Consider the following 27,111-nt stretch of genomic DNA (forward strand, 5'->3'; position numbering starts at 1 on the left):
ACGTCACTCAAGCTGAGGCTATAAAAAGACAGTGGGATTTTCCAAAGGAAAAACCCACAAGTTGGAGCTATAAATAGATAGTGGGATTTCATAGGAATTTCAGCTGATTATAGATACATAGGTATTTATCGACGATCGTCACAAAATGGAACGAAAAAATTGAAAAAGAAGAAGAAAATGAGAAGAGGAAGAAAGAAGAGGAGGAGAAGAAAAAAGAAAGGGAAGAAGAGTGTAGGAGATAAAATAAGAACTTGGTGGAGAAAAAGAAGAAATTAGAAGAAGAAGAAAACCCAAAGGCCCTTTTCAGGGCCAGCCATATTTCTCGAAAAGAGATAGCCTTTCCATTGCCTACCCCTTTTTTTAAAAAAATTTAAAGAAAAAAATCCCATGTTAAATTCCCCTTGTCCGTAGAGTGACCCACGATTTATTCCCATGTTAAATTCCCCTTGTCCGTAGAGTGACCCACGATTTATTCCCATGTTAAATCCCCTTGTCGGTAGAGTGCCCCACGATTTTTCGCCATGTTAAATTTCCATTGTCGGTAGAGTGCCCCAGGGGTGTTTTTAATGGTAATTCCCATTGTCGGTAGGGTGCCCCCATTCACTACTTATAAGCCTTACCACATTCTCATCATTAAAAACATGTAAATTTAGCCTCTCCCCTTCCATGTGATAAAGGTACTAATATCTTTACCAATTTCACAGCGAACACCCTGGAAATTGCCGCTACATTCACAAACGTATGTGTTCTCCAATCCGTAACAAGATCCGCCATTTGCACACGGGTTGCTGGCACACGGGTCTGTAAAGAGATGAACGTTCGGATATGTATCTGTTTACATCGTGCTAAGCACATTATTCGAATAAACTGATATATAACTCGCCGGTAAATTATTAATCAGTAGAATACGTGTATAACCCTAAGAAAAGGAATTCAGAGTCCAGTGGTGCAGAGATTAAACTAAGCTTTAATTTTAATATTCAATGTCCCTGGCTCAAAATTGGAATTTATTAACCCAATAATTGATTGATCCAATTTTTAGATGGTCCATAACCAATGAAAAAGAAGTATTCCAACGCCACATTTAAGTTTAAAAGGCTGCAAGATTTTGATTTACTTTATCATCCACCCCCACCCTTCACTATAAGTTGTGGCAGATCGCTTCATGTTCTGAGAGTAAATATGTTAGTCATTGTGAGTCTGAATGATGGATGACGAAGTGATAATGGGTGGTATTTTTGTCTATTGCTTTTGAAAATTGTATATTACTGTTTATTATTTACATTTCCTTTCGTTTCTACATCAACGTTATATTCAATAGTTTTTAATACTTAATCCTCAGAAATAAATTACAAGAATGTGTTTTGTTTATATTGTCCACTTTCCAGCTTCGGTAGTACTTAAATAGGAGACTAAGAACCAACATTGGTGAGTATATGTGAAATGTAATACAATTATCATTTTGGGAATGAACCTGTACATACGTAATCAAGCACTGAGGTTGAAAAATGATTTTATATGACAGGCGGTTCACAAAAATGGTACATGGATATTTTTGACATTGATAGCAGCACTCTCTTCAGAGTCTTTTTAATCTTGTTCAAAAGGTTAAAATCAGAATCTCTTTGTCACCTTCAACTTCATAATACTGACTTAAGGAGCGGAAATAACCTGGCAGAGGTCAGCTAGTGATCTTGAAACTTAAGCACATCTGAGTTACTTCCCTTGCCATCCTACGCCTACGAGCTTTCTATTGGCAAGAAGCAGACATTCAAGATCCAACATAGATATAACTCCATTGTCCGTCAGGTTGTAAGACGTGTACAGACTTGTACATCATACACATGCACAGTGATTGGTAACTTGATCGTTGAGATATTTTCGTTACTGGTTAACATGGTTTGTTCACATCAATTTGAGGCATTCGTTATTTTGCTTTATTTCATCGTCTTTTAGCGTTCGTCTTTTTATTTTAAATAATCATTCGTAGAATAATCACACAGTAAAATCAGAAACGACCTTAATGTGGTTTATGCTGGGTCATTATCCTACTAGTAGTACAGTTTGAATTCAATACGATTCTAACCTAAATTTCCACAAACTGGTGGAAGTCCAGTGTACTGTCCAGTTTCAACACATGTACGCTCCAGATTTCCGGACAGGAGTGTTCCAGAATTGCACGTGTAATGGATGACGCTACCAACTGCGGTTCCACCCCCAGTATGTGTGGTATTGGAAACGGGAGCCGGGTCCTTACATGTAACGTCTGGAAGAACAGAGGTATTGCATACACAAATCAAAATGATGACGCATATAATTAAGATTATTCAATTTCAAAGGAACACCCAAATCGGAAACCTCGGAGGAAAAACGATCCCCGATCCACTCCCAGAAATTTCGACTAAACGAAATCATTGGTTTACATCTATGTAGAAGGTTTTGCGAGTAATAATTAATGATAAACTTATTTGTACGTGCGCATCGAGTGAAACACAGGAAACACGAAACTCTCTCAATTTGCCATATCCTGAAAGATAATAGTCTGTGAATGTTTATGGCCGCCTGACTCTGAGATTTATAATCTACTGGGATAGAAAAATCTTGAAGTAGATACATGGGTCAGTATGGCATCAATGGGAATTTGATATTAGTGCTGGAGTCACAATAGGGTCAGTGTGAATTTAACATTAATGCTAGGCTGACAATGTGAATTTAACATTAATGCTAGGCTGACAATGTGAATTTAACATTAATGCTAGGCTGACAATGTGAATTTAACATTAATGCTAGGCTGACAATGTGAATTTAACATTAATGCTTGGCTGACAGTGTGAATTTAACATTAATGCTAGGCTGACAATGTGAATTTAACATTAATGCTAGGCTGACAATATGAATTTAACATTAATGCTTGGCTGACAATGTGAATTTAACATTAATGCTTGGCTGACAATGTGAATTTAACATTAATGCTTGGCTGACAGTGTGAATTTAACATTAATGCTAGGCTGACAATGTGAATTTAACATTAATGCTTGGCTGACAATGTGAATTTAACATTAATGCTTGGCTGTCAATGTGAATTTAAGATTAATGCTAGGCTGACAATGTGAATTTAACATTAATGCTTGGCTGACAATGTGAATTTAACATTAATGCTTGGCTGACAGTGAATTTAACATTAATGCTAGGCTGACAATGTGAATTTAACATTAATGCTAGGCTGACAATATGAATTTAACATTAATGCTTGGCTGACAATGTGAATTTAACATTAATGCTTGGCTGACAATGTGAATTTAAGATTAATGCTAGGCTAACAATGTGAATTTAACATTAATGCTAGGCTGACAGTGTGATTTAACATTAATGCTAGGCTGACAATGTGAATTTAACATTAATGCTAGGCTGTGAATTTAACATTAATGCTAGGCTGACATGTGAATTTAACATTAATGCTAGGCTGACAATGTGAATTTAACATTAATGCTTGGCTGACAATGTGAATGTAAATTAATGCTTGGCTGACAATGTGAATTTAACATTAATGCTTGGCTGACAGTGTGAATTTAACATTAATGCTTGGCTGGCAATGTGAATTTAACATTAATGCTTGGCTGACAATGTGGCTAAATGGAATTTTACTTCAGTGTTTGGTCCACTATGAGATCTTTCAGAACTTAACGTTAGTACTTGGGCCATATTATGGTCTTTTAGAAACCAAATATAGCTTTGAGGTTAGTATGACGTCTATATGAATTTAACAGTAGCATGTGTGGCACCATGGGGGTATATTATAATTTAAAACTGGCATTGGGATCTAGCTATGTTGGTGTTATAGAATTTTGAAAATCTAGGTCACTACAACGGGTATGGAATTTACGATAAGCGGTTGGAATATTACGGGAATTTGCCATCACAATATGGATGGTATACCGCATTAAGAAAATGTATCAATACATTTGGGATATTACTCCTGGAATGCAGCATTACACTGAATCACTTTGAAAACACAAGGAATATTACATGGGACTGGATCACAATGAAAGACATTTCTACAAACATGATTGCAGGGAGCACAAGACATACAAAACAATGTGTAACGTTTGAATGTAGCATGCTTCCCAACACTCATACTAACAAACCAACATCCACAGTTACAAACCATTGTGAAAGGGGTAAAGTAGCTTTAATGACGAACAATGATATGTATATTCGATTTAATTTATATTTGATTTAATTGTATTGTTTGTTAGTTAGTTTTACATTTTTTGTTCCATTACATGCTATTGTAATGTAACTTTATTTACTGGATTTGACATTTTACAGATATTAGTTTGACCTGACTGTTTTATTCGTAAACTCCTAATAATAGAAAATTTGTATCAAATGCTGACCTAGTTCCTGACCTTTATTCAGAATCAGTGAGTTGAAGTAAACAACTTCATTTTTTTATTCTTTCTTAGTGTAATTCATAAAGTAAAATCGAGGTTATACTGGAAGTAAGTGATGTTAGGCATGCAAAGATTCTATCTTGTTCTAGAAACATGATCATGTGACCATCATACCGAAATCTGTTTAGCGTCTTAAATTTGTGTATGACTCTTTTCTATTTAGAGTTTAGTCAGTTGGGCAATAAACCATTAACACTTTAAGGTGTTTTATTGTGACCAGTTTGAGTCGAAACTCTATTTTATGGAATTATGAATTCTTTTCCTGGGAATATTTAAGTGCTCATAAAGAATTGTTGAACACAGACATTAATTGAAATTTTATTCGGAGTTCCAGACTGGAATATTATTTTCTGTTGTTCAACAAGGAACTGTTGACACATCAGGATAACACTGACCACATCATACGTCATCGTCCTCCATCTTGGTTTTCGATCTGGACACCAACTCAAATCCATTTAGGACCTTTTATTTCTAGGATTCTATTTGTTAAATCTTGATCATTTTTTTATTTTATTCTTATAACCATAAGTTGTTTTTACATTTTTACCTTGTGTTTCTAGGGATATAAATTATTAGTCAAATTTTACAAATCTTGAAGTCTTCACTCTTTTCTTGTTGCATTTATTAAGAGCATAAACGTAAGAGCAAGCACAGATGGCTACTATCCGACACGCGGCCTAAAAAAGTCTTTCTTCAAACGTTTAAGTGTTAACAAAAATGAAATTTTTTTTTGCCTCAAAAGGTTTACCACCTTAACTTTGTCGTTTGCAACATACTACTATATATTCTTCGGACACTGTTATTTTCATTTTCGCATTATTTACATTAGTGTAGTAATTGTCATATGACTAAGCAGGTCATGCAAACATTAACATGTTTGATATCGGTCAACCTAAATTGTGTTACAGGCTGAAATTTTCCTTTTCGGATTCTTGCGCCGAATTAACTTTATGTTCACATGCATTATCTACCTGCTTGTATTATAATTAATACAAATTGTCGCATCATGTGCTTATGTTGTTGTTGTTGTTGTTATAGGGTTTAAAGCCATTTTTCAGTACAAGATAGGCTATACACGGCGGCTAGTATTAATGGTGGAGGAAGAACCCGGTAAAACCCCGGTAAGAATCACCGACCCACGAGAAGCTACCGGCAAGCTTTCTCACATATCCACTTTGTCCGAGCCCGAAACTCGAACCTAGGAAGACAGCGGTGTGATGGCAGTGATCCATGACGGAGAGCGCTTTAGACCCTTCGGCCAATCGGGGTCTCCATGTGTTTATTTAAATCATGCAAATATAAATATCCGATTAACTCAAAATGATATATATAATGATATAATTACAAAAAAGAAACAACATGAAATTAGAAAACATAAAAAACATGTTGAAAATATTTAAGGTAGGAATCATTATTTGGTCTGTAAGTTTGTTCTTGCAGTCGAAAATAGTGAGTTTTAAGAGCACTCTTGAATGGGATCACTGCGTCGTTGTGTCTAAATTCAGTGGGCAATTCATTCCATGTTGCTGGGCCTTGGTATGCAAAAGAACGCTGTCCATATGTCTTCGTATTCATAGTGGGACTAATGATTATACGATTGTCAGAAGAGGAGCGTAAGTATCTTGCAGGTGTGTACCCATGGGTGAGGTCGGATAGTATGGGGGACTGAATCGAATGGATAGCCAGTGTAGGGTACAGAGCACTGGTGAGGTGTGCTCTGATCATGGCACTCTAAGTATGATCCGAGCAGTTGTGTTTTGAACTGTATGAAATTTCTGGAGTAGATATTGAGATGAACCCGAGAGAATTTAGTTACAATAGTCCTGTCTTGAAAGTACTAATGAACACAAAAGTGTTTTAGTAGCATCAACTGAAAGATATTTGCGAATGGAGCTGATGCGTCTCGGCTCAAGATATACAGACTTGCATATGTTCATGACATGTTTGTGCAATTTGAGAGTACTGTACAGAGTATCACGCAGGTTTCGTACTGACTGTGAATTTAATGTTGGTGTTGCTGATATTTATTTTTTGAGCTAAAGCATGTGAATGAGAAAGTCTTTGTGTTGTGATCAGAATGGCCTCAGTTTTATCATCATTCATCTGCAGCCTGTTACATGTCATCCATGATTTCACATCAGAAATGCACCTCTCTATACCTTGGATGGTAGCATCAACTTCAGTTGGGTGGCTAGATTTGTATATTTGGGTGTCATCAGCGTACAATTGGTGAGACACTGGATGATGATGTATGACACTTGAAAGCGGCTGAGTGTAGAGAATGAAGATAACGTGTCCAAGAACAGACCCCTGTGGAACACCACAACATAGATTAATTGGGCTGGAGTGTATTCAATTTGCAGACACAATTTGTGTCATGTTGACAGAGTAGGATTTGAACCACAGTAAGGATTTATCTTGAATGCCAAATACATGCTGGAGACGGTGAAGTAATATATCATGGCATAATGTGTCAAATGCTGCAGACAAATCAATGAGGGTGAGGACTGTAATCTTTCCTCTATCCAAATCAGGTACAATGTCATTAACTACTTTTAGAAGAGTAGTTTCACTACTATGGCAAGGGCGATATGCAGATTGTACATTGCTAAAAAGACTGTTTGAATTCAGATGAGATACAAGCTGGGATAGAACAATCATTTCTAAGATTTTTTTATATGAATGAGAGATTTGAAACTGGGCGGTAGTTCTTTAAATCGTTATGGTCGAGTGTTGATTTCTTCAGCAGAGTCTTTACAATTGCAGCTTTGATAAATGATAAGAATTTCCAGGATGAGAGGGAGGTATTAATAACATCAGTTAGTGAAGGCAATACTGGATCTAAGCACTCAAACAGAAATGATGTTGGAATTGGATCACGTTCACGTGACTTTTGGTGCACTCTTCATCACGGTTGTACGTACTAAATCCATAGAGTCAGGTTCAAATGCTGCTAATGGTTACCGCCGAAATTCTGTATCACAACTGTATGGTGACGATGAGTCAATTGCAATTGTGCTTTCAAGCTTATCTCTAATGGTTTGTACTTTGTCATGGAAGAAATATTCAAACATGTCCGGAAGGTTGACTTGAGGGAAGGTATTTGAAAGTGGTATACATTTATTCCTTGACATTAGAATGTTTGTAATCTCAAAAAGCTCTTTACAGCTGGAACTTTCCATGATCTTAGTGCTTAGATAGGTCGTTTGAAATTAAGTTTTAATTGCCAGAAAGGTTGTTTGAAAATAAGTTTTAATTGCCTTATAGGTTGAATGAAAATAAGTTTTAATTGTCAGATATATTTTTTTAAGATAAGTTTTCATTGCCAGATAGGTTCCTTGAAAACACGTTTTAATTGCCAGTTAGGTTGTTTGAAAATTAGTTTTTATTGCCAGATAGGGCGTTTGAAATTGTTTTAATTGCCAGATAGGTCGTTTAGATTAAATTTTAATTGCCAGATAGATTGCTTGAATAGGGTGTTTGAAAATAAGTTTAAATTGCCAGATAGGTTGTTTGAAAATAAGTTTTAATTGCAAGATAGATTGCTTGAAAACAGGTTTTAATTACCAGATAGGTTGTTTGAAAATAAGTTTTAATTGCCATATAGGTCGTTTGTAATTTAGTTTTCATTGCCAGATACGTCGTTTGAAATTAAGTTTTAATTGTCAGGTAGGTTGTTTGAAAACAAGATTTAATTGCTTGATAGATTGTTTGAAAATAAGTTGTAATTGCCAGATAGGTTGTTTTAAAATAAATTTTAATTGCCATATAGGTTGCTTAAAAAATGTTTTAATTGCTAAATAGGTTGCTTGAAAACAGGTTTTAATTACGAGATAGGTCGTTTGAAATTGAGTGTTAACTGCCAGATAGGTTGTTTGAAAATAAATTTTAATTGCCAGATAGGTTGCTTGAAAATAGGTTTTAATTGCCAGATAGTTTGCTTTTTTTGAAAACATGTACTAACTGACTAACACAGCCATTATTACCTTTTGCAACTTTGATCATACAAACATCGATGACATAAACTAAGGACAATTCGTATGGGTAGTTTTCAATATTTGTTTGGCGAAAAGAGCGTCCATGAGGTCGTGATTTGGGGGACACAGGAGATGAGAGAGAGAGATAGAGAGAGCAAAGAAAAACAATGTGACACCGTTCTCTGCAACTTATATGTTTGTAATAACGAGTACTTATTTGTATGAACTGGTTGTTGAGGTGTAAAAATTGGTGTTTGCTATTACGCATACCACATACCACCCTATTCCATAGTCAATTGTGTGCAATTACGAACTTTTGAATGTAAATAACGTTGTGGGTAAATATGAATGCTTGTCAACCGATTGTAAAATATTATATGTCAAGACCTCTTAGTTTGTAAGTATTTTGCCTTTGTCCGTAAAAATGTTTGTGTCTCATTACGTAAAATTTGTCGGTTATTGGTATTATAAATGTATGCATAAACATTTCTTATAGGCATACAAAGTCAACATTCCTTATAGACACGCAAAGTCAACATTCCTTATAGACATGCAACGTCAACATTTCTTATAGACATGTAAAGTTAACATTTCTTATAGACATGCAAAGTCAACATTCCTTATAGACATGTAAAGTCAACATTTCTTATAGACATGCAACGTCAACATTTCTTATAGACATGTAAAGTCAACATTTCTTATAGACATGCAAAGTCAACATTCCTTATAGACATGTAAAGTCAACATTTCTTATAGACATGTAAAGTCAACATTTCTTATAGACATGCACAGTCAAATTTCTTATAGACATGCAACGTCAACATTTCTTATAGACATGCAAAGTCAACATTCCTTACAGACATGCAACGTCAACATTTCTTATTGACATGTAAAGTCAACATTTCTTACAGACATGCAAAGTCAACATTCCTTATAGACCTGTAAAGTCAACATTTCTTATAGACATGTAAAGTCAACATTTCTTATAGACATGCAAAGTCAACATTTCTTATAGACATGCAAAGTCAACATTTCTTATAGACATGTAAAGTCAACATTTCTTATAGACATGTAAAGTCAACATTTCTTATAGACATGCAAAGTCAACATTCCTTATAGACATGCAACGTCAACATTTCTTATAGACATGCAAAGTCAACATTCCTTATAGACATGCAAAGTCAACATTTCTTATAGACATGTAAAGTCAACATTTCTTATAGACATGCAAAGTCAACATTCCTTATAGACATGCAAAGTCAACATTTCTTATAGACATGTAAAGTCAACATTTCTTATAGACATGTAAAGTCAACATTTCTTATAGACATGTAAAGTCAACATTTCTTATAGACATGCAAAGTCAACATTTCTTATAGACATGCGAAGTCAACATTCCTTATAGACATGCAAAGTCAACATTTCTTATAGACATGTAAAGTCAACATTTCTTATAGACATGTAAAGTCAACATTTCTTACAGACATGCAAAGTCAACATTCCTTATAGACATGCAAAGTCAACATTTCTTATAGACATGCAATGTCAACATTTCTTATAGACATGCAACGTCAACATTTCATATAGACATGTAAAGTCAATATTTCTTATAGACATGCAAAGTCAACATTTCTTATAGACATGCAACGTCAACATTTCTTATAGACATGTAAAGTCAACATTTCTTATAGACATGCAAAGTCAACATTCCTTATAGACATGCAACGTCAACATTTCTTATAGACATGTAAAGTCAACATTTCTTATAGACATGCAAAGTCAACATTCCTTATAGACATGTAAAGTCAACATTTCTTATAGACATGTAAAGTCAACATTTCTTATAGACATGCAAAGTCAACATTTCTTATAGACATGCAACGTCAACATTTCTTATAGACATGCAAAGTCAACATTCCTTATAGACATGCAACGTCAACATTTCTTATAGACATGTAAAGTCAACATTTCTTACAGACATGCAAAGTCAACATTCCTTATAGACATGTAAAGTCCACATTTCTTATAGACATGTAAAGTCAACATTTCTTATAGACATGCAAAGTCAACATTTCTTATAGACATGCAACGTCAACATTTCTTATAGACATGCAAAGTCAACATTCCTTATAGACATGCAACGTCAACATTTCTTATAGACATGCAAAGTCAACATTTCTTACAGACATGCAAAGTCAACATTCCTTATAGACATGTAAAGTCCACATTTCTTACAGACATGTAAAGTCAACATTTCTTATAGACATGCAAAGTCAACATTCCTTATAGACATGCAACGTCAACATTTCTTATAGACATGCAAAGTCAACATTCCTTATAGACATGCAAAGTCAACATTTCTTATAGACATGCAAAGTCAACATTTCTTATAGACATGCAAAGTCAACATTCCTTATAGACATGCAAAGTCAACATTTCTTACAGACATGTAAAGTCAACATTTCTTATAGACATGCAAAGTCAACATTTCTTATAGACATGTAAAGTCAACATTTCTTATAGACATGTAACGTCAACATTTCTTATAGACATGCAAAGTCAACATTCCTTATAGACATGCAACGTCAACATTTCTTATAGACATGCAAAGTCAACATTTCTTATAGACATGCAAAGTCAACATTTCTTATAGACATGCAAAGTCAACATTCCTTATAGACATGCAAAGTCAACATTTCTTATAGACATGTAAAGTCAACATTTCTTATAGACATGCAAAGTCAACATTTCTTATAGACATGCAAAGTCAACATTTCTTATAAACATGCAAAGTCAACATTTCTTATAGACATGCAAAGTCATGAATCAGGCAAGACACATAGCAGTTTGTTGTTCCTAGTTTTTTATAAGGTTTGTATTTGTCTGTGAATACATATGTTCCATTATCATGCAGATTTAGCTGCGACCCATATTAATACATCATGTTCGTTTTCAGTATACTGTCTATTGTGACTGGCAAGGTTACGGTTCCACAAGGCGCTATACCGACCACATGTTAATCGTTTCCATTGGGTGCGATACTGTCTTAGACATATTGTTAAGTTCCGATAAGCACCATAGTGACCCAAGCATGTTTTTAAATTCCCATAGATAACCAAAGTGGCCATAAAGCAAATGTTTGGTTCTCATATGCTACAAATTGTGCGAAGGGCTATGTTAAATTTCGTATAACTGTCAAACCACTAATGTTACGTTCCCATAAACCACATAGTGACACATTGATAGCATTAAATACTCAAGTATACATTGCCATTCACTCAAGTGACGCAAGTGCTAATGGTAAATTCCCATAGACTGCATATATATATATATATATATATATATATATATATATATATATATATATATATATATATATATATAAATGCAAGTGTGATTCTGAACTTTCCATAATCCCCAGAGCAACATTTAAAACTTATATTGGATACAAAGACTAAGAAAAATATACAGTAGTGCAAATAGAGAGAATGATTACCAAATCGCATCCCAAGAACGGCTCCCCGAACATTCACAAATTCTTCTGGAACACCATAACCACCGCATCCTCCCATGTGCATTTCAAAGTACGAGTAGAAATACTCCGGGATGTTGTATGTCGCCGGCGTGGACGTATCTACAATCTGATGCATCAGTGGAGTATTACAACATGTTTTGTGGTAGTCGTTGTGTGGTCTGTTGTTCGGGTTGAATACGAAAGCAAGGTAGCTATTTGTGTTTCCGTCACAATTAGAGAATGTGTAATCTACACCATTGGCCCTTTAATGAATCACAAAACAAAAGTATGAAACATCTATTCTTTGATAAAGCACGATCTTAATGGTTCAATTTTCTTTCTCATTCTTCTGGTGATAACTACAGCACAAATTCCTTGTAACCCGATAACTTCTCCACCTTATAGCTCAGCAGATGTGTATGCCGCAAAATAGTGTCAGCTGCACCAGGATGGAGTACATACACAGGATGTAATACATACACAGGATGGAATACATACACAGAATGGAGTACATACACAGGCTGGAGTACATACACAGGATCGAGTACATACACATGATGGAGTACATACACAGGCTGGAGTACATACACACGATGGAGTACATACACAGGATGGAATACATCCACAGGATGGAGTACATACACATGATGGAGTATATACACAGGCTGGAGTACATACACAGGATGGAGTACATGCACAGGATGGAGTACATACACAGGATGGAGTACATACACTGAATGGAGTACATACACACGATGAAGTACATACACAGGCTGGAGTACATACACAGGATGGAGTACATACACATGATGGAGTACATACACAGGCTGGAGTACATACACAGGATGGAATACATACACAGGATGGAGTACATACACAGGATGGAGTACATACACAGGCTGGAGTACATACACAGGCTGGAGTAATTACACAGGATGGAGTACATCCACAGGATGGAGTAAATCCACAGGATGGAATACATACACAGGATGGAGTACATACACATGATGGAGTACATCCACAGGATGGAGTACATACACAGGATGGAGTACATACACAAACACATCTGCTGAGATATAAGGTGGAGAAGTTGTTGGGTTACAACGAATTCTTTATCTGAGTTACGTCGGAAAAAGAAACAAAAACGTACGTGTTAAAGCCGATGTCATAGGATTATTTATATTCATCAAAACAGGACTCATGTTCTTGACTCAGTCCGAAAAGGTCATGACCAGGACAAGGTTGAAATGTTAAAAGCTGGACACATTGTTGTTCCCCTACTTATTGTCATAATAAATCAACCCACCTCCTTTGCATCAATCCTCATTAATTGTCTTACATCAATGAACCCACAAGATTTCGTTCGTTCTCCTTGACTTGTCACAAATTTAAATACTAATCGTTTTTCATTGAAAGATTAATTACAGATACCTCCATATTTTCTGAAAATACGTGATAGTCTGTATAACACTTGACCCAGCCTGTATATAGTATGACCAATATAAAACTTGACCCATTGCCATTATCAATGTCCTTGTGACACGCCTTTCCTTAGTCCGTCGGTATGACTTTGAGAAATTAATTCATACAAATTACCAAATGCACTTGTTTTATTATATGATTTCATAGAAGAGTTTCTTCGTATCAAGCAAATTAACTTTATATACGCCTCTGCAACCTACTGCTATGGATCTGAATTATGCCGCGTAGTAGATTTCGAAACTTTGAGATATTAAGTTATCCAGCTAAATTGTGTCCTTACTTATTCACTCCGTGCAAATATAATTGAACGTAAAGCACTAAACCAGACTTGACTTCAAATCATCTAATTCATCCGAAATTTATGTACACTTTTATGACGAAAGTCAAGATAACTTTAGTACATTTTAGTGTCAAACTAATTTTAGTACATTTTAGTGTCAAACTAATTTTACTACATTTTAGTGTCAAATTTATTGTGGATATTGCATTGACAATCTAATTTTAGCATATTTTAGTGTCAAACTAATTTTATTACACTTTAGTGTGAAACTAATTTTACCACATTTTAGTGTCAAACTATTTTTAGTACATTTTAATGTCAAGCTATTTTAGTACATTTTAGTGTCAAACAATTTTAGTTAATTTTAGTGTCAAGCTAATTTTGGTACATTTTAGTGTCAAACTAATTTTAGTACATTTTAGAGTCAAACGAATTCTAGTATATTTTAGTGTCAAACTAATTTTAGTATATTTTAGTGTCAAACTAATTTTAGTCCATTTTAGTGTCAGGCTATTTGTGGTACATTTTTGTGTCAAACGAATTTTAGTACATTTTAGTGTCGAACGAATTTTAGTACATTTTAGTGTGAAACTAATTTTGCTACAGTTTAGTGCCAAACTATATTTAGTACATTTTAGTGTCAAACCATTTTAGTCAATATTAGTGTCAAGCTAATTTTGGTACATTTTAATGTGTCAAACTATTTTTAGTACATTTCAGTGTCAAATTACTTTTAGTACATTTTAGTGTCAAACTAAGTTTAGTACATTTTAGTGTCAAAATAATTATAATAGATTTTAGTGTCTAACTATTTTTAGTACATTTGAGTTTCAAACTAATTTTAGCACATTTTAGTGTCAAACTAACTTTTGTACATTTTAGTGTCTAACTAATTTTAGTACATTTTAGTGTCAAACTAATTTTAGCCCATTTTATTGTTAAGCTATTTTTCGTATATTTTTGTGTCAAACTAATTTTAGTACATTTTAGTGTCAAACTAATTTTACTACATTTTAGAGTCAAACAAAATCTAGTATATTTTAGTGTCAAACTAATTTTAGCACATTTTAGTGTCAGGCTATTTTTGATACATTTATGTGTCAAAGGAATTTTAGTACATTTTAGTATCAAACCAATTTTAGGATATTTTAGTGTGAAATTAATTTTTATACATTTTATTGTCTGATTATTTTAGTACATTGCAGTGTCAAACTAATCTGAGTACATTTTAGGGTGTCAAACTATTTTTAGTACACTGGCGTTTCAAACTAATTTTAGCACATTTTAGTGTCGAACTAACTTTTGTACAATTTAGTGTCTAACTATTTTTAGTACACTGCATTGTCAACCTAATTTGAGTACATTTAAATGTCAAACAAATTTTAGTACATTTTAGTGTCAAACTATTTTTTAGTACATGTCAGTGTCAGACTAATGTCAGTACATTTTAGTGTGAAACTAATTTTAGTACATGTTGGTGTCAAATTATTTTAGTCCATCTTCTATCGTTTGAATCTTTACAGAAAAAAACATTACGATTCTCTGTACGAGTAAAGAATAACGAGGAAGGAACTTGTTTTCATCTTTTACCAGACGAGGAGTAAAGGTAGATACGCTAGCCAAAATAATGATACCTGTAGCCTTGAGTTCCCCTTGTGTGTGATGCTTCTGACGCCGGAAGAAATCCAAGGTACAGATACGGTCCGAGGTTTGCATTTAATGGTGTGGCATACCCATCATTTTTGGAGTACTGAAGTGATAGTTGGTATCGACTCTTGAATGCAGAGATTTGTTCTACTTTCGTCTGAGTTTGAGCGTGGTTGTTACGGAGAAATCGCACCAACACGTGGTCAGAACTAGTGTGGAGGTCATCGATATTCACCGCTATAGATGTGTTGGCCGCAACAAAGGTATACCCATATGCTTTGTGGAATTCACAGTACACTTGGTAAGGTTGGTTAATACGGTTGTAGATTGTGTACACTCCATTTTGGCTCTGTATGTTATTTTTGTAGATGTCCTCGCATGAGTCTGAAGAGAAGAGATTAATCAGTTCGTACGTTAGGAAATTAAAAAATACAACACAAGAGGCCCCAACTTTACATGCTTAGCTATAGATATTGCATTTGGATTCTCAATCTTTCCTCAATTTCACGTTTACTCGAATGTTGCGAGTCTTTTCCAGACCTTACTCAAGTACGCTAGCAAAGGATTGCACACAGTAAAACTTGGAAGAGCTTTGTACTCGTACATTCCAAAGGATTGCACACAGGAAAACTTGTTAGAGCCGTATACTCGTACATTGCAAAGGAACAAGATAACAGTTTACAAGTAAATAAACATACTTAATTGTTTCATTTTATTTTTTCCACAATATTATGAATTGTTTTAAATAATCTGGATTTATTTCCTAAATTGCAAAATGAAAAATATATAATCTTCCGACATACTTGCAAACTTGCACAATTATTGACACATTTAGAATGGCGTGTTTTCAAAAAAATTTTGTAACAATTGTCTCCACTTTATATACTATACTGCTAGTTCCATTTCCCATACAGACCTGGTTGCGAAACGTTTGTTTTAATGGATTCGTAAATATCAATCAATTATCTTATTAATTTAAAAAATATGTCGCTCCAAAAGGTTTCAAACCATCATTCCGTTTGCGACTGATAACTTTATTATATTGCAGGTAATATCACTAGTATGACGTCATGACCGGTACAACAACTGGTATGACAACATGAATGATATGATAACACATCAGTGTTCAAGAAAGTCAATAAAGATTGTGACATGTCCCTTTTTCAACGCATGAGATTTATATGTAACAATGACACAGATGTACGACAATGACACGATTATATTGCTTACGATGAGTATGTTGTCCATGATTAACTGGGAAAACCGTAAGAATTCCTAGACCTAGTACCAGTCTGATGGCTGTCATCTGAAATAAATACGATGTTAGTTTGATCTTCATTTATAGATTGTTATTTCTAGTTTTTGAAAACCGGGAATTTTTTCCGAGCCATGCATGTACACGGTCATCTTAAATAAATTTGATATTGAGAAATGAAGGGAAAATATCTCACACATACACGAGAAATGAAGGGAAAATCACATACACGCGAAATGAAGGGAAAATATTACACACATACACGAGAAATGAAGGGAAAATATCATACACATACACGAGAAATGAAGGGAAAATATCACACACATACACGAGAAATGAAAGGAAAATATCACACACATACACGAGAAATGAAGGGAAAATATCATACATATGCACAAGAAATGAAGGGAAAATATCACACACATACACGAGAAATGAAGGGAAAATATCATACACATACTCGAGAAATGAAGGGAAAATATCATACACATGCACGAGAAATGAAGGGAAAATATCACACACATACACGAGAAATGAAGGAAAAATATCATACACATACACGAGAAATGAACGGAAGTTATCATACACATACACGAGAAATGAAGGGAAAATATCATACATATGCACGAGAAATGAAGGGAAAATATCACACACATACACGAGAAATGAAGGGAAAATATCATACACATGCTCGAGAAATGAAGGGAAAATATCATACACATGCACGAGAAATGAAGGAAAATTATCATACACATACACGAGAAATGAAGGGAAAATATCATACACATACACGAGAAATGAAGGGAAATTATCATACACATACAGGAGAAATGAAGGGAAATATCACACACATACACGAGAAATGAAGGAAAAATATCATACACATACACGAGAAATGAAGGGAAATTATCATACACATACACGAGAAATGAAGGGAAAATATCATACACATACACGAGAAATGAAGGGAAAATATCACACACATACACGAGAAATGAAGGGAAATTATCATACACATACACGAGAAATGAAGGGAAAATATCATACACATACTCGAGAAATGAAGGGAAAATATCATACACATACACGAGAAATGAAGGGAAAATATCATACACATACTCGAGAAATGAAGGGAAAATATCATACACATGCACGAGAAATGAAGGGAAAATATCATACACATGCACGAGAAACGAAGGAAAAATATCATACACATACACGAGAAACGAAGGAAAAATATCATACACATGCACGAGAAACGAAGGGAAAATATCATAAACATACACGAGAAATGAAGGGAAAATATCACAGACATACACGAGAAAGGAAGGGAAAATACCATACACATACACGAGAAATGAAGGGAAAATATGATATACATCATACACATACACGAGAAATGAAGGGAAAATATGGTACAGATGCACGAAAAAGGAAGGGAAAATATCATACACATACACGAGAAATGAAGGAAAAATATCATACACATACACGAGAAATGAAGGGAAAATATCATACACATACACGAGAAATGAAGGGAAAATATACACATACACGAGAAATGAAGGGAAAATATCATACACATACACTAGAAATGAAGGGAAAATATCACACACATACACGAGAAATGAAGGGAAAGTATCACACACATACACGAGAAATGAAGGGAAAATATCACACACATACACGAGAACTGAAGGGAAAATATCATACATATACACAAGAAATGAAGGGAAAATATCACACACATACACGAGAAATGAAGGGAAAATATCATACACATACTCGAGAAATGAAGGGAAAATATCATACACATGCACGAGAAATGAAGGGAAAATATCACACACATGCACGAGAAATGAAGGGAAAATATCATACACATACACGAGAAATGAAGGGAAATTATCATACATATACACGAGAAATGAAGGGAAAATATCACACACATACACGAGAAATGAAGGGAAAATATCATACACATGCACGAGAAATGAAGGGAAAATATCATACACATGCACGAGAAATGAAGGGAAAATATCATACACATGCACGAGAAATGAAGGGAAATTATCATACACATACACGAGAAATGAAGGGAAAATATCACACACATACACGAGAAATGAAGGAAAAATATCATAGACATACACGAGAAATGAAGGGAAATTATCATACACATACACGAGAAATGAAGGGAAAATATCATATACATACACGAGAAATGAAGGGAAAATATCATACACATACACGAGAAATGAAGGAAAAATATCACACACATACACGAGAAATCAAAGGAAAATATCACACACATACACGAGAAATGAAGGGAAAATATCATACATATACACAAGAAATGAAGGGAAAATATCACACACATACACGAGAAATGAAGGGAAAATATCATACACATACTCGAGAAATGAAGGGAAAATATCATACACATGCACGAGAAATGAAGGGAAAATATCACACACATACACGAGAAATGAAGGAAAAATATCATACACATACACGAGAAATGAAGGGAAATTATCATACACATACACGAGAAATGAAGGGAAAATATGATACATATGCACGAGAAATGAAGGGAAAATATCACACACATACACGAGAAATGAAGGGAAAATATCATACACATGCTCGAGAAATGAAGGGAAAATATCATACACATGCACGAGAAATGAAGGAAAATTATCATACACATACACGAGAAATGAAGGGAAAATATCATACACATACACGAGAAATGAAGGGAAATTATCATACACATACAGGAGAAATGAAGGGAAAATATCACACACATACACGAGAAATGAAGGAAAAATATCATACACATACACGAGAAATGAAGGGAAATTATCATACACATACACGAGAAATGAAGGGAAAATATCATACACATACACGAGAAATGAAGGGAAAATATCACACACATACACGAGAAATGAAGGGAAATTATCATACACATACACGAGAAATGAAGGGAAAATATCATACACATACACGAGAAATGAAGGGAAAATATCATACACATACTCGAGAAATGAAGGGAAAATATCATACACATGCACGAGAAATGAAGGGAAAATATCATACACATGCACCAGAAACGAAGGAAAAATATCATACACATACACGAGAAACGAAGGAAAAATATCATACACATGCACGAGAAACGAAGGGAAAATATCATAAACATACACGAGAAATGAAGGGAGAATATCACAGACATACACGAGAAATGAAGGGAAAATACCATACACATACACGAGAAATGAAGGGAAAATATGATATACATCATATACATACACGAGAAATGAAGGGAAAATATGGTACAGATGCACGAAAAAGGAAGGGAAAATATCATACACATACACGAGAAATGAAGGAAAAATATCATACACATACACGAGAAATGAAGGGAAAATATACACATACACGAGAAATGAAGGGAAAATATCATACACATACACGAGAAATGAAGGGAAAATATCATACACATACACAAGAAATGAAAGGAAAATATCATACACATACACGAGAAATGAAGGGAAAATATCATACACATACTCGAGAAATGAAGGGAAAATATCATACACATACACAATAAATGAAGGGAAAATATCATACACATACACGAGAAATGAAGGAAAAATAACATACACATACACGAGAAATTAAGGGAAAATATCATACACATACACGAGAAATGAAGGAAAAATAACATACACATACACGAGAAATGAAGGAAAATTAACATACACATGCACGAGAAATTAAGGGAAAACTATCATACAGTCACTACTACTACTTTGAATCTAATATAACCTATTCCATGACATCTTCTATTAGGGGTTTCTTGATCGCGCTACCGTAATGAACATAAAAAATCCACGAGGTGTAAAGGAAACCCTAAAATGAGTTCAATGTGTACATGTTCCCATTAAAAGTGCTGAACTGTAACTTACAAACATGAGCTGTAAAGGAAATTCAAAAGGGTTGTGTAAACGTGTAAATGGTCACATTAGATGGATAGAGCTGTAACTTACACACATGAACTGTAATGGAAGTCCAAAAGGGTAAATGGTCACATTAGAAGGACAGAGCTGGAGCTTATTTCAATAAGTCGAGTATTTACTCTCTCTGGCGTAAGCTTTTTTCCATCCACTACTTAATTATGAAACGTTTATGGAATATTTATGTGTGAAATATAGATATTTGTTTGCAAAATAATTTTCTTAAATTTTCATTTTTATATTCTCACTTGTGAAAAATATATCCTTTAATTTCACATGTGAAAGTAGAAGTTTCCTTATCGCGGCAGTCGACGCTTGATTGTGTGTCCCCACAAAAGCTGCACCTGCACCAACTAAAACAAATCCTTTGTTAGCTGAAATCAATCAATATAAACTGCCTTACTTTACAGACATGGTAACTAATCTTTGATAACGAAATTTGACCAGAAGCCGTTCGAATCTATTTGAAGTTATATACTTTACTTCCTTGGCCACAACGATAAATAAGCCCGCTGCGATGCATTGAATCAATCGGATAATGTCAAATAGAGCACAATATTACATTGTTTTTAGATAGGGTCAATTTGTTTACAATATGACAAAAATGTAATTTAGTGTGACATATTAGGTCAACCCAGTCAGGTTTTTAGTACCATACGGTACAATATGTCTTGTATTAATGATAATATCCTTTAGATACTGGTTTTGAAGATGAAAAACAAATATATCCTCTCTTCACAACGTATAGATTCTCTTGCCATGGGGCAATATATTTAATGTCTTGTTACGTATCCATGTTAGGTAACTATATATCAAATGTTACCGCTCCGGTAGCCTAGTGGTTAGATCGTCCGCCTCGGATCCGGGAGGTCGCGGGTTCGAACCTCGGCCGAGTCATACCAAAGACCTACAAAAATGGTACTAACAGCTACCTCGCTTGGCGCTCAGCAATAAGAGGTTAGTGGGACATTATGCTACATGTCTGCGGCATGATGCCCCAGTGCTACACATCACTATAAACTGTCACACTGCAGACATCGTAGCGATATGACTGAACAATTGTTAAAGCTACGTTAAAAAATCTAAATCACACACAAACACATATCAAATGTATGGCTACGTACCCGTGTTAGGTAAACCGTGAAAAAGCAAAGTAGACAAATAAGCTTTTGATCGACCAAGATCACTTACACGTATATAAATTATGCAACAATTTCAACCGCCGTATTTTTTTAAAATTTCATATGAAGTCATTATAAGTTATTGTGTATTTATGAACCTTACAAAAATTAAACTTGTTCATTTGTATCTTTTTTTTTTCCGTAACGTATTCGGGATACTCACTTTAGACTGAACTATTGCAGTGTAGAGGTTCGTAGTACACGCTGGATAAATCTGGCACTGTATATGCCAATCCTTAAGCCTGTGTGTGAGAAGCACAATGCTTGAGCCTATATGCGACAGTGAACGTGTTATAGGTTGCCTCTTATCTATGACGTGATTTTAGCCAAATGGTGTCCAGAAGAGGTCAAGTGTACGCCGATAAGTTATGATGCGACCAAAGAGGCACTACATGGCATAGCAAGCATTTTCATGTATCTGTCAACTTACTTAACACTTTGGGAAATTACTTTCTTTAGTAGATCCGAAAGTACATCACAAATCTCACAATTACACGCAAATACACAAACGTTTTCACAGGAAAAGCAAATTTTATACGCTTATTGACTTTCTTATTTTCTTTGTAAAACAGGTTATATACGGTTATCATCGTGCATAAAAAAAAAAAAAAAAAAAAATACAAATATTAACAACTATAACAATTTCATTTTGTCATATAAAATACTGAAAAAATTATGTAGCCAATGGGAAAACCAAAATGGATGAGTCTGAGAAAAAGGCGCATCCTATTGTCAACTTCTGGTATGTAAGATTGTGCATATGTTTTCCACCTTTATTAATGTTTGTAGTTTTGCTGCAAAGCAAGCAATATTACCAAAACAACAAGTGTCTTAATGAACAATTTTTGTGACTGCTCTCTGTGCATGAATCAATTCGTGTGCTAATATATATATATATATATATATATATATATATATATATATATATATATATATATATATATACACGCGGGGGGGGGGTGTGTGCGTGTGTGTGTGTGTGTGTGTGTGTGTGTGTGTGTAGATGAAGAAGAGTATGTGAACTCCTGACAACTTATGTTTAATAAAAGAGAGGAAAAGTTGTATTTCATCAGCAAATGCCGGTTTTATTGTGATATCTGGTAATATGTCTCGAATTCTTAAAGTAAAATAAGACTGTCTTTCGCGAAATTAACTTGGATGTGAAAATATTCAACTGTGAATGTTCACCATAAATCTGTCAATAGCACTGTATTGAATGTTTTTGTTAGCGTGTCATTGTTTGAAATACGCAAATTGTTTCCAGAATCATCAACGATGAATCTAAGCGATCTTATATCACACGCATTATTTCTTTGCATGATAAAGGATGATGTAGAGTAAGTATATGTATTAAGAATGTGGACATATCCACTATCACAAACCAACTGGTGAGAGTAAAGCAGGTGAATATGATTGCTCTGACTGACGGGAGAGAGAAGGCCTACATTTATGACATGGCCTGTTGGAGTCATACTTTCGAGACAAACTTTAGGATGACTCTGTGCTCTTTTTCTTGCTCTTGTGGGTTGTTTTCAGCAAGGATTCAAGTAAACGATTAGTAGTTCTGGCACTGTGACAATGTAAGGTTCCACATACGGTACTCGAGTCCTCAATTTCTGTATCAGTGCGAAAGGGCAGCAACCAAGGTAGCGCTGACGATAGGTATATAGGTTGTCTTTGTTCCGTTAATTTTCTGGAGTGTTCCAAAAATAGTGACGTCATGCATTTCGCAAGTTCTTTAAGTGACTTAACTAATAACAACAACATTCGCACCTGGCGAAACAAATCTGGTTAGAGAGAGGAGGTTCTGTAGGCTGCTTTTTGAAGTCGATTTCGGAAGTTCATAGTGAGATAAGTTTGTACACATGCCACAAACATTTTGCTCGACATTTGTTCTTAATTTCGTACAAAATTTGATTATATTTGGAATAATGTAATCTAGCATATTATCACCCAAGAATAAAATACCGTATCCGACATAGCATAGAGGGTTCTTTTTGAGTTTTCAACGATGACGGTATCAAATCTTGTGCTTCAACTTTCGACTGAAATCGTTTGACCAACGGCTGTTGTCGATCAACAGCGGATAAAATCGTATGTAAATGAAAATGACCGGGTTTCTCAGTTCGAGGAAGAAATTACGTTGACCAATATGTGAAAAGAGTCCAAGTTATCTGGTTTTATGGTCACGCAACGATGTTAAGGTCCAATATCTTTCAATATTCAGTATTATTCAGGTGATTTGGCATGCACGATTTTTCTCACGTAACGGCGGTATAAGGGCTTTAATGAAGGAAATTGTAATTACTATTTATTTATTTCATTTGACCAACAATAACAACAATAATGATATTAAATAATAATAATAATATTGATAATAACAATAATATTCTTCTTCTTCTTCTTCTTCTTCTTCTTCTTCTTATTATTATTATTATTATCATTATTATTATTATTATTAAAATGATGCCGATGACTGTTTATCATTGAGCTTGTTCTAAAGTTTTAAATGTTTTACAATATATCAGTCTTTCATATTTAAAAGCTCGTTTTCTCAAGAGAATCCAGGAATCTTATTTGTCAACATCTACATTTGTTTTTCTGCGTGTCGCGGCTGCCGAATAAGAGGTCGCGAATTTGAAACTCGCGGCGGCACTACAATTTTGTGTAATACATTTTGGTATTTTTATGTTAAAACTTTTTTAAACTTGCTCATCCAAATAGTATAATTTTTAAAAAAGTGTTTTCTTCCCGTCCTAAGACGGACGATTAACCTTGTACTACTGATATTCTCTAAGGAAATGGCTTTAGCAGTATCCTTGCCAAAACAGTTCCATGTCACTTATAGGCCTTAACCGTTCCATGTCACTTATAGGCTTTAACCGTTCCATGTCACTTATAGGCCTTAAACGTTCCATGTCACTTATAGGCTTTAACCGTTCCATGTCACTTATAGGCCTTAACAGTTCCATGTCACTTATAGGCCTTAAAGGTTCCATGTCACTTATAGGCCTTAACAGTTCCATGTCACTTATAGGCCTTAAACGTTCCATGTCACTTATAGGCCTTAACCGTTCCATGTCACTTATAGGCCTTAACCGTTCCATGTCACTTATAGGCCTTAACCGTTCCATGTCACTTATAGGCCTTAACCGTTCCATGTCACTTATAGGCCTTAACCGTTCCATGTCACTTATAGGCCTTAACAGTTCCATGTCACTTATAGGCCTTAACCGCATTATCACTACTTCTACAACTTGTCCTACTACTCAAATGTAATAACGACGACGATGAAGATAATACCGATGGGCATTAGTATTTCTTCTAGAAAAACTACTCGTTTCCCATGATTTTATGCCGTCGATAGACTTAGTCACAGTGTATACTTTTCATGAGTATCGGAGCTATTCTTTTTCTATAGGGACCTGAATACTTTTTCAGTTGTTCAGTTTTCGGTGACTAACATTCACGAGTCATGATGAAAGCCATGACCTGTCTTACTCTTCCGTTAATGAGTTGCCTAAAATGACCCATACAGTCACTCTGAAATAACCCAGAAATATCTTGGGCATTGTCGTACATAGGACGATCAATAGGCGTTTGATTGATTTTGCAGTAATGCTGGAGAGCTACCAGCGCATAAAATGAATTTTTAGCAATCTCATGTGGTTTGCATTTTTCTCATTCATGTAAGAGACATTTTGAATAAAATCTCTGTTAAGCCTTTGAAGACTAGGGTTATTTGTCTGTCCTAAGGTAATACTTATCACGTGGGTATGGTAGACATGACCATATAGGACTACGAAAAACCCCAAAATAATCAAGGTCTGAAAGCACGTCTTCATATAAAGTTTGATCATGATTTTAACTAGTTATAGATGATAATACCTTAAGGAACAAATTAACATAAATAAGCACACAGTACTCTTAACATATAATGCATATACCCATGGTATCCCTAATATATACACACATACAGAGTAAGCATAGCATATAACGCATACACCCATGGTATCCCTAATATATACACATAGCCACAGTACTCCTAGCATATAACGCATACACCCATGGTATCCCTAATAGATACACATAGCCACAGTACTCCTAGCATATAACGCATACACCCATGGTATCCCTAATAGATACACACATCCAGAGTACTAACAGCATATAACACATACACCCATGGTTTCCATAGTATATACCCACATTCAGATTACTCCTAACATACACAAATACATACAGGTTACATTCCGCATGAATACACACACACACACACACACAGAGAAATATATATATATATATATATATATATATATATATCCAATTAGCTACTAACATATGCATATACGCACAAGTTACACTAGAATAATCACATATACATCCACGTCACACAAATATACAAACAAACATAATGGGTTCCTAGCATACACAACAAAGACCCAGGTTATACTAGTATATACACATACATCAAGGGTTCCTATGATACATACATACACCCAGTTTACACTATTATACACACATATACTCAGGTTACACTAATATACACACATGTATCAAGGTTTCCAAGTATACACACATAAAACCAGGTTACACTAGTATGCACACACACAATCAGGATATATTAGTATACACACACACACCCAGGTTACACTACTATACACACATACATCAATTTTTCCAAGTATACACACATACACCCAGGTTACACTAGTATACACACATACACGCAGTTTACCCTTAGTATAAACTCATAAACCTGAGTTACATGCATGATAATGCCATTTGATTAATTCAAAAAAAAACAAAAACAATCTATCATTATCGATTAGTCAGTGATTAAGAATATTATCTTTTAAAACATTACCTTTGAAACAAAGCTTGTATTTCCTAAACTGTATTGAAATTTGGTAGCTATTAACAGACAAAAATGGATCTGACAATTTTCAAATGAAATGGCTTTCACAGATTTCAAAATAGGTAGCGTGCCGTTGAAATGCCTTATTTGTATCTAAACAGAGGTCATTTAGGAGCTACTGATTATAAAGGTTTAACAAAGTGAAATTACCTGTTATAAATTCGCTTCTTAAACTTTTTACGGCATTCCACGTGGGAACAGAACAAATCTTAACAGTAAGATTACCCTGATATTGCGTTAAATATATAGTTGTTTACATACAATATGCACTGATGAAACTTCATATATATATATATATATATATATATATATATATATATATATATATATATATAGAGAGAGAGAGAGAGAGAGAGAGAGAGAGAGAGAGAGAGCGAGAGAGAG

General features: G+C 34.6%; 1 protein-coding gene across 1 annotated transcript in view; it reads right to left on the reverse strand.

Moving 5' to 3' along the window:
• LOC149791180 (uncharacterized) overlaps positions 1-22,087 on the reverse strand; it is a 42,839-nt gene extending 20,752 nt beyond the window's left edge. Inside the window, exons 1-6 of the mRNA XM_089969151.1 lie at positions 21,973-22,087; positions 16,585-16,660; positions 15,342-15,738; positions 11,928-12,208; positions 2,087-2,266; positions 694-801 (exon numbers count right to left, since the gene is read on the reverse strand). Of these exons, the coding sequence (XP_089825277.1) occupies positions 694-801; positions 2,087-2,266; positions 11,928-12,208; positions 15,342-15,738; positions 16,585-16,660 (1,042 nt within the window). The 5' untranslated portion in view covers positions 21,973-22,087. The remainder of the gene's footprint in view (positions 1-693; positions 802-2,086; positions 2,267-11,927; positions 12,209-15,341; positions 15,739-16,584; positions 16,661-21,972) is intronic.
• Between the last annotated feature and the right edge of the window lie 5,024 nt (positions 22,088-27,111).

Source organism: Sinohyriopsis cumingii, chromosome 9 (assembly GCF_028554795.1).
Source record: "Sinohyriopsis cumingii isolate HCF-2022 chromosome 9, ASM2855479v2, whole genome shotgun sequence".
In the NCBI taxonomy this organism is placed as follows: domain Eukaryota; kingdom Metazoa; phylum Mollusca; class Bivalvia; order Unionida; family Unionidae; genus Sinohyriopsis; species Sinohyriopsis cumingii.